The sequence below is a fragment of the Eulemur rufifrons genome, chromosome 7 (genome assembly GCF_041146395.1).
Source record: "Eulemur rufifrons isolate Redbay chromosome 7, OSU_ERuf_1, whole genome shotgun sequence".
NCBI classification, from domain to species: domain Eukaryota; kingdom Metazoa; phylum Chordata; class Mammalia; order Primates; family Lemuridae; genus Eulemur; species Eulemur rufifrons.
The window spans coordinates 150246972-150257072 of record NC_090989.1 but is presented as its reverse complement, the minus strand read 5'-3'; the positions used below and the strand labels follow the sequence as shown (position 1 = coordinate 150257072).

The 10101-nt window shown below is 54.6% G+C and overlaps 1 protein-coding gene across 1 annotated transcript; it reads left to right on the top strand.

Moving 5' to 3' along the window:
- The first annotated feature begins 570 nt into the window (after positions 1-570).
- CLEC3B (C-type lectin domain family 3 member B) lies at positions 571-9698 on the top strand. Its single transcript, XM_069473525.1, has 3 exons — positions 571-698; positions 4553-4651; positions 9079-9698. Exons 1-3 carry the CDS (start codon positions 590-592, stop codon positions 9477-9479), a joined length of 609 nt encoding a protein of 202 aa, XP_069329626.1. The 5' UTR covers positions 571-589; the 3' UTR covers positions 9480-9698.
- Positions 9699-10101: the final 403 nt, after the last annotated feature.

Genomic DNA, 10101 nt, shown 5'->3' with positions numbered 1-10101 from the left:
GCATTCCCTTGTATTTTTTAACCAAAAAAATGCATCAAAAACATAGAGACAGTACTACAAAATAATCATAATGAACCTGATTCAGGTTCCAATCAGGGAGCCAGCCCCCGATTGTTCTCTTAAGGGGCATTGCTGCCCCTTAATGGCTGGGCAGCTTGGGGAAGTCCCTTAACTTCAATGAGCCTCAATTTCCCCAACTGTAAAGTGGGGAAATGACAGTACTTCCCTCCTATTGTTGGGGTGAGACCTCTGTGAGCTAATGGCAGTGAACAGCCCGAGGTAACGGCTCCATAGATGTGAGCTATGGCAACTACCACGTATTTCTCAGAATCCTAGAAAATAATACTCTTTTTTAGAAGGCTGGGCCAGGCTGCTGGGTGGGTGTTCCCTGGGCAGCAAGGCTCCGTGGCTCCCAGGCCTTCTTCTTTTTGCAGGCAGGCTCTTGTGTTTGTTTTTTGTTCTTGGCAAGCCTGCAGCGGAGTCTGGGAGGGTTTCCTGGACAGAGGTCCTTGGGGCTGCTGCCTTAAGACGTGCAGCCCGGGCCGTGGCTGCCACTGTGTTCTGACCCAGACCCACTGCAGGCAGCAGCATGGAGCTTTGGGGGGCCTACCTGCTTCTGTGCCTCTTCTCCCTCCTGGCCCAAGTCACTGGTGAGACGCCAACCGTCAAGGTCAAGAAGGCTGCAAATGTCAAGAAAGGTAAGGAAGGGGACAGGGCCCCTCCCCCTCTTCCAGGGAGCAGGTCCCCCTCTCCTTCATATGTCCGCATGGTTCTTCCCTTCATTTTCCTCCTGGATGAGTCAGACAGGGAACTTCAGTGAAGTGCCCTCTGGGACCTGGGGGTTCTTTCATAGCAGGGCTGATTGTCAGAACTATAAGGATCCCTGACTCTCAGAGTTGGAAAGAAACTTCCAGATCATCTAAATTGACCTCTGCTCTCCTCCCCACCCTTTCCAAATATTTTAAAGAAAGCAAGCCTTTGGCTTGGCACTGTGGAGATGCTCGATCTCACCAGGGAACTATACAGGCTGTGCTTTGCAATCTCCCAACCTCGGTTTTCTCCCCTGTGAAATGGGGATAGTAGTATTTGCTCAAAGGCTTGTCCTGAAGATTTTGTGATACAAAATATGCAAAGCCAGTGATACTCTTGATGCACAGGGGGGAAAAAGGAACAAATGAATTCTAAATTCCATAGTGTATCACAGCCTCTAGGAAATAAAAATGTTCAACCTCAAACCAGTGTGCTAGAAGCAGCTTTGCTCTCCTTTGTGGCCTCTGGGGTTTGGGGTGTCCTTGGGTTGCCTTGGCTGTAGCAAGACCTGCCCTTGCAACCCCGCCTGTAGAGAGGCCACGCCAAGCTGTGTTGAGACAACAGCAGTGGAATGCCATGGCAATGAACCGGGCTGTCATCCCCACGGGGATCAGAGACAAGGAGAGAGAGTTCAAGGGGATAGGGGAAGGGTGGGGATTTAGACAGAGAAAGGGCCAAGACCAAGAGCACAGAAAAGGGAAGAAAGGGGTGTGGGGGCTGCCCTCAGGCCCTCCCTGGGGCTCTCCCATAAATGGACAGTTCCCCCCCACCCCAGCCAGGAGCTAGTTCAGTACACAGAGGTACATCAGCATCAGGGCCATAGAGCCCCACAGGCTGGGACAAAAGAGGGGGCAGATCTGGGTGCTGGTAGAAGATCATTTCCAAGATTCAGTTTACAAAGTGAACAAAGAAAAGTTCAAAACAGAATGGGTACTGTGCTGACGTTTGCTTTGAAAAGGAAATTTATATAAAAATACCTATTTCCTTGTAAATATATATAAAATTTTTCTGGAAGGATCCACAAGAGTTAGTGACAGTCATTAACTCTGGGAAGAAAACCTGGAAGCCTGGGGGCAGTCTCAGTTGTTAGGCAACTGTTTGGATTTTTAAAAGTTATATGCATATATTACTTTCTAAACAATGCTCATTTAAGATGGGAAGACAATATCATGCATGGTTATGTCTGCGAGCATTAGTCAGAATTGCACCAAGGGACATTCTTTGTAAAGGGTGCAGCTCCAAAGACAGATAATGGAATTTTCAAAAGTCGGAAATAGTTTCCAATTTCTCAAGTTTACCAAAGACTTAGTATTTATATATTCAATTATGTAACTCCTGTATTCCAGCATGTAAGAAAGGAGCGGCTCACAGTGCGTGAGGTTCTGCCCTCTCCAGCTGTCCCACTCGGGCCCTGGCCCTAGGTGGTCTCCATGGAGACCCCTGTGGGCCCAGGGCTCTGGAGGCCTGCAGAACGGCGACAGGGCGCCAGTGGGACAGCCACCCAGCCCTGCCTCTGGCTGAAAGCTCTTCCGTGTTCTGGCTCAGCTTGGTGTTGCTTCCCTCCATCCGCCTACGCGATAAAGGCTGTGGAGCTCTTTCTCCATGCAGGGACCCATATACATGCTGGGGACAACAGCAGAGAAACACGGTCCCTGCTCTTAAGATGTAAGCCGTGGTGGTTCTCACTCAGGCATCGGCATCATCTGGGGGACACGTTAAAATCCAGGTGCCCGGGCCCTGCCCTTGGAAATGCTGGTTTAGGGGCCTGGATGGGTCCCAGCCTCTACCTTTTGCATAAGTCTTTGGTGACCCCTAGGAGCAGCCAGGCTTGAGAAGCCCAGGAACAGTGTAGCTATAGGACTGGTGCCCAAAAGTATGAGAGGGGTCCAGAGGAGGGACAGTAATGCCCGAGAGGACCACTTGGTGCCCAGGCCAAGAGGTAGAGAACACACCAGTGGGACCGGTAAAGGGAGGGAAGGACAGCGTGTGCTAAGCCCCCATCCTGGCCCCAGAAAGGGGTGAGAAGGGGGGACCCTGTGGTACTTTTTGGGAACTCATCTGCTCCTGGGCCCACCTGGCCACACCTGGCCCAGGAGCTTAGGAGGGCAGGATGGCCTCATAGGGGTCACAGGCCCTTAGAACAGGGACCTGGGGAGGCCTGGAGGGCATCCATCCCAATAACACACATCAGAAATCTGAGACTGAGAATCTGAGGGGCAGCACAAGGGCCTCCTGACTCCTATTACGGGGCAGTGGAGACACCCCCTAATCCCACACCGTCCTTAGGGTGAGCATAATGCTGTTAGCTTCTTGCTCCTTGGCCAGTCCCTGGAGGAGCCTTTGCATGTAAAGGCTTCTTGGTGCAGATTACAAAAGGTACTCTCTCTGAACTGGCAAATTCTAGAAAGGCACCCCTTTTTCTGTTCTGGCCCAGCCTAGCCAGAGCAAGGCTTAGGAGCTGAACATAGGCCTTCACTTGTCCCCTCAGCTAATTGTGCAGTACCCAACTTGCACAACCTCACATGGCGCCCTCTGCTGGTGCATCATGTGACTGCGTACGCAGCTGCTGTGAACTGACTGAGGCAGAAGCCCTGTGCGGGGCACACATAACTCCAGGCTATTTTGCCAGCCTAAATCCTCCCTTTTTTGCCTTGCTCATTTGGGTGTTATTTTCCTCATGTTCGATAAATTACATCACTAATTTCTGTATATACAAGTACGTGTCTTGCCTGTGATTCCTCTGCAAAGGCATCTTGTGGGTGGACAAAGGCTCTGATCTCATTCTTCATGCATGTGGACTTTGTGCAGGCCCAGATGGGCCACAGAAGTGTTTCTCCACCCTCTGCCTCGAGCCCAATGGGGCCTTTCCAGAAGCCCTGGGGTTTTAGAAAACCGGGGGTCCACCCCCAGAGCTTTTGACTTACACACACACAGAAATACGTTTCCCCTCCTGCCCCTGTGTAACCGGCTCTGTGTGCCGTCACAAAGGTGGTTACCCGCGTCGTAGGTGCATCATGAGCATCACACGAGAAGGCACATGGGAAGGTCATACCCAGAGCCCGGCCTGCAGTGGCTACTCCACAAAAGTGAAAACCCTAGGTCCCTTCTGCCCTCGCATTACTAGCAGCTGTGATGGGCGCACACTCTGTCCCATGCTTCATCTCTTTCAGTCTTCTCCAGAGTCCTCTGAGGTGGGGCTATTAGCCTCCATGTCACACAGGAGCAAACTGAATTGAGAGAGATGGAGCAGCTCGCCCAGGCCGCCCACATCTGGGGACCTCCGGGCCCAGGCACATGCTTGCCCCAGGCTGGCATGATGCCCTGCGGGTCTGTGCCACGTTCTTCCGGCCCGGGGAGTGAATTGGGGGCTCGAGAGGGCTCCTGCTTCCTGTGCTCTTCTCCCTGGAGCTGAGAGGGTGGCTGGTGGTTGGGGGTCACTGAAGGGTCTGCCCCTGCTAAGCCCAGCCCCAGCTGCTCCCCAGCGACAAGACTGAACAAATGCACTCCAGGTCTTATTCTAGCAGGAGCAAGTGAAGGCTGGCCTCCCGCAGAAGGACACTCTTGAGGATTAAATGGACCCCCACCAGCAGGGAGAGAGAGAGAGAAAGTATCCCAAGATACCCAGTTGAGGGGAGTCGTTTCCCCTTGTCCTTTGTGGCTGACAGAGGTCCCTGCCCATCCCTGTCCTGCCTCAATCCCTACTCTACTGCCTTCCTCACATATTTCCTCCTCTTCATCCCAGATGTTGTGAACCCAAAGATGTTTGAGGAGCTCAAGAGCCGGCTGGACACCCTGGCCCAGGAGGTGGCCCTGCTGAAGGAGCAGCAGGCCCTGCAGACAGGTGAGCGCAGGTAGCGGCCTCTCTGGGCAGGGTCGCCTGAGAGAAGGGCCTAGGCCAGCAGCCAGCAACGCACCTGTCACCTCCAGCCAGCACACAGCCCAGGCTCTGTAGGCCAGGCCTGCAGTCCAGGGCACCAGGTTCAGGGAGCCACACCCCTGAACTGCTTCCTCTCGGGGAGATCCCCTGACCTGTGTCTGCAAAACCCACCCAGGTGTGCACCGACAAACCTGGCCACAGCTGGTGGTGTGGAACTGGGATGTCCCAAGAGGACAAAAGGCTCTCCAACAAGAATCTGTCACCGTCCACCAGAAGCGTGACCCCTGGAGTACTCCGTGGGGCAGAAGTAGCTGCCCATCCTTTTAACAAAACCCCCAGGGGCCCTCCACTCAGCTGGCTTCTGCAGCCCCCAGGGGCTTCACCACCCTGTTGTCAGCAGCTTCACTGCCCCGTCTCTCCCAATCATCACGGCTGTGCTGAGCAGGATTTATCAGCCCTACCTTAAAGAGGCGGCAGCTGAGGCATGGAGTCCTGCGCCCGCTGCACCCGCTCCCCTGGCTGGTTAGTGGCGAAGCAGGATTTGAGCGGAAGCAGCCTCGAGCCGCGCCAGGTGTCGGGAGAGCTGCGCTTCCGTCTTCCTGGCTCTGCACTAGCCAGCTGAGTGAGAGTGCGTGAAATCACAAAGCTGTGGAGCCTGGGTGCACAGTAAGGTCACAGCCACTGTCCCCGCACTGTCTGGCCAGCCTGCCTGGCAACGTATCTTCTCTCTCTCATGTTCCTGTCTTATTGTCTCCATTCCCACACACTTCAGACTCACCCCTACGTGAGCTTGCCCTCCCTTCCATGGAGGATATTGACTCACAATAATAGTAGTTAACATTCACACATGGGCTTACTACGTGCCTGGCACTGTGTAAGTGCTGGATGCAAGTTAGCTCATTCACAGCAAACCTATGCAGTGGGCTGTTATAATATCCTCACTCCCATTTTCCACCCGAGCACTGAGGACTCTGCCGACAGCCAGAAGGAGCAGAGCCTCACTTAGCTCTGCTATGCTGCCTCTCGTCATCTGCTGAGAATCACGCTGACTCCCCCTTAGCCAATCTACAAACCTCCCTGCGTCCTGTCTCTTCTCTGACCAAGGCCCACCCCTCTGCAAGGCCCTCTCCTCCCCTCCTGCCTGCTCAGAAGCCTCCAAGATCCTTCTCACTGGGCAGTTTTTGCACACTCCCTCCCACTAGATCCTTTCTTTCAGCATTCACACTGCTCATCTGTTTGTCCTAAACTGCCACACTCTGCCCCTCCACCACAGGGCCTTTGCGCATGCTTTTCTGGCAGCCTGAATTGCTCCCCCAAGATCCACCTAATAAATGCCTCTAGAACTACCTTCTCAGGAGTCTCTAATCCCTCATCTCAATCAGGCTTCTCAGACAAGCTCTCACAGAACGATGTTCTTTCCTTTAACACACCTATTGCAGTTTGTAATGGTACATTCATGTGTTGACTTAAGTCTGCCTCCCCCACCAGACTGCAAGCCCCAAGTGCACAGGGGCCATGTTTGCTTCTGATGGCCCTTATCTGTCCCACCACCCTCCTCAGCACAGTGCCTGCCACGTATCAATAATACTCAGTACATCTTTGTTGAAGGAAGGACCACACATGACTTTGGACAGCTTCCCTAACATGGCAGGCGAGGGGACAGGGCCCTAGAAAGGGAGCATCTCCAGAGAGGTTTCTGACTTCAAGTATCAGAAAACCTAACAGTGGCTTAAACAAAAAGTGAGTCTACAAGTAGGAAGCTATAAGTTTTGTTCAGAAGCTTCACCTCATGGTCCCAAAATAGCTGCCCCAACTCCAGGCATCATGAGTACATTTGAAGCAAGAACAGAGAGGAGAGGTGGTCCAGCCGCATCTGCCCCATTTATCAGGGAAGTAGGAGCCTGCCACTTCCATCCTATTGCTCAGAACTCTATCATATGGCCACCTGTAGCTTCAAGAGCATATGAGAATGCAAGAATGTGGCTTTTTCAGCCTCTGGTGGAGGAAGACAAGATAGGAGTTGGGAAGCAACATGTCTGCCAAGGAGAGAATGCTAAGAATGCACACAATGCCACTCTGGGCCTCAGTTTCCTCAACTATACAGCAGGCGTAGGGTATATCTGCAGGGTAAGCTCTACGTCCCCCTCATGGCCCAGCTATGTGCTGTGCAGTCAATGCAGCCCAGGTGCCACTTGGCCCCTGAGGTGAGGTAAAGTGGTGGGGACCTCCCTGCACAAAGTTCAGGACATACAGAGGTCCAAAGCAGCCCCCTCCATGTCTGCTGATTCCCAGGAAGCTCAGGGCCTCCTGGTCTCCCTTGGGGACCTTCTCCTGCTCATCATCCTCTCTTCAATACCACAACCCACGAGTCACCTTGTCAACAAACCCACCCAAAGCATTCCTGAGCCCTGGTGACCTAACCAAAGAGTTGAGGAAATCAGGGTCAGGGGAGGCGACCCTTTGCTTTCCCAATCAGCACACCCACCTGGCACATCTCTGCCGGGCAGAGGCAGAGGTGACCCAGCCAGGGCCACACTCTCAGGGAGCCTCAACATATTCACGGAGTCACTGGAGCCCATAAAGGACGTGCAGGAATTAGAGAAGATGAGGAGGACCGACTCCAAGCACAGGGCAGGACAGGAGCAGAGGGGTGGAGGCGGCTCGCATGAGTCAGCAGGATCAGGAGGCCAGAGCAGCAAAATGTCAGGAGCGATGACAGCATCGTGGAAGCAACACTGAGGCCTGGCTGTGTTGGAGAGAGCGCGGTAGGCAGGGTTCCCAGGCAGGGATGCCAAGGGATCAGCTCTTGGGATCAGCACCCGCGGTAGGCAAAGGGCAGAAAGAAGCAGGGTGGGCAGAGGGAGAAGTCCTGCTGCACTGTGGTCTCCATGAAGGACTCGGCTGACTGCCGAGGGAGCCCTGGTGACGGGATGACCCTTCAGCACTGTCCTGAGTTGGGGACGAAGGGATCATTGGTCAGTCACTGGGTGCAGGCTGCTCTGGGGAGGTGGCACAGCCTTAAAGGTGGCTGTCTTCTGCAATCCTCAAAGGAGGTCAAAAGCTAAGAGCTGTCTTCCTGCAGCACTCCCAGGCCCCACTATAGTAAGTTCCTCATCCCCAGAGGGTCTAGGTAGTGGGTCACAGTGTCCCAGAAGGAAGGAAAGGCAATGAAGGCTGGCTGGTGTAGGCTGCAGGATAGCGTGAGGTAGGCAGCTGACTTGGGACAGAGCCTGCAGGTAGACACCTCTGCCACGCTTCGGGGCCCACGCTTGGAGTGTTCCCAGACGCTCACCGGGCCATGGAGATGTTGCTCCATCAGTACTTGCTGAGTGGAGTGGAAGCAACCGAGCGAGTGGGTGAGTGAGTGAATGAGTGGACGGGATGGGGTGGAGTGCAGCCCCCCAGCCAACACTGACAGCTGCAAGATGACAAATGGAGGCATACACCCCCTCTGTCTAGATATTTATGTTTCCATAGAATTCAAGGTAAAAAAAAAAAAAACCCTGCTAAAAAGAAACACATTCTATACTCCTAATTTGACCAAATATGTACCTCCCTCACCACCTTTGAGGCCAGGTTCAAAGGTGAGAATTTGTGGACTCATCAGGTCTCTCTGCCTGAAAGCCGGCCCTGGTCCACGGCCTGTGCCCAGCCTCCTGTCTTCTCTTCTGTCTGAGGGTCCTGCAGCTCAGCTCCACCCTCCCAGCCCCACCCCACCAGCCCTCCAGAGAGCTGCCCCCTTGCAGGCCCGGGAAGCATTTAGCCTCTTGGGCAGGGACTTCAGGTCCTGGGCACCTGGCGTGTGGTCAAGGCTCTAGGCAGGCAAGTGCTCTGGCTGGTCTAGGGAGCAGTGTGGCCAAAGGAGGACCAGAGCTGGTGGCTGGGTCACCTGGGAAGCTGACTCTGAGATGGAGGTAATTTATCAGGGAGAGCCCTTGGGTCCACATCTGTGGAGGGTGGGGAAGGAAGCAGAACTGGGCAGATGAGAGTTGAGCTGTAGTGTAGGGCCAAGGCCAGCTTCTGTGACCCGGCGGGTGCCCCAAAGCTGAAAGGGCAGAGACGACCTGGCCTTTGCACTCCCCATCCCTCGGGCACTGAAGGTGGGTGCCCTGGGAAGGGCTGCGACCTTGGACTAGGCGTTCTGCAGCAGAGGGGGCCAACCTTACTCGAGTGGGGACCTGGGCCTGCATGGCAGCGTCCACCACCAAAGGGCCCTCAAAGGGGAGGAGGGGGCTCAAGGCCAGGACCCCTCCTGCCTGTGTCCAGGGGCTGTCCAGGCCCAGTGGGATGGACAGGATGGGATAGAGGACGGTGGTCCTGCCCTGGGCACTTGGCTCTTTGGCTAAGGAACCTGGGGACCGTCCGTGACAGCCATTTCTCCCCCCTCCCAGTCTGCCTGAAGGGCACCAAGGTGCACATGAAGTGCTTTCTGGCCTTCACCCAGACGAAGACTTTCCACGACGCGAGCGAGGACTGCATCTCGCGCGGGGGCACCTTGGGCACCCCGCAGACGGGCTCGGAGAACGACGCTCTGTACGAGTACCTGCGCCAGAGCGTGGGCAACGAGGCCGAGATCTGGCTGGGCCTCAACGACATGGCGACGGAGGGCTCCTGGGTGGACATGACCGGCGGCCGCATCGCCTACAAGAACTGGGAGACGGAGATCACCGCGCAGCCCGACGGCGGCAAGAACGAGAACTGCGCCGTCCTGTCCGGCGCAGCCAACGGCAAGTGGTTCGACAAGCGCTGCCGCGACCAGCTGCCCTACATCTGCCAGTTCGCCATCGTGTAGCCCGCGGGGGTGGGAGCGGGGAGACCGCGCAGTCCGGAGCCCCTCCGTGCGCTTGGAGCCGCCTTTTGCAAATAAAGTTGGTGCAGCTTCGGGCCGCAGTCGGTGCTGGGTCCGCGGGGCGGGAAGGAGAGTGCAGCGGCGGGCCGGGCGCCCGCTCCGTGCGCAGGGAGGCGGGCCGGGTGCGCGCGCTGCGCACCGCTGATGGGTTCTGCACGGGAGGACGAGGAGAGGACTGTGGAGAGGACTGCGGAGAGGGAGGAGGGAACGAATCAGGGAGACGAGAGAACCCCCGCTTGCTGCCTTCTTTTTATAACATTTTATTTTCACTTAGTTTCAGATTTACAGAAAAGTTGCAAGAATTTCTGGTTCCCTAAATATTAACATTTCCCCATATTTGCTTTAATCTTTTCTTTTATTACATTTTGATAGTAAATTGCAGACATGATCTCACTTTACCCCTGAATACTTCAGTGTGTGTTTCCTGAAAATAAGGATATTTTCTTACGTAAGCACAGCCACAGGGCAGTTATCAAAGCATGGAAACTAACATTGATATGACATTGTTATCTAAGTTACAGCCCTTATTCAAGTTTCCAGGCTTCTTTTTGTAGCATCTACTTCC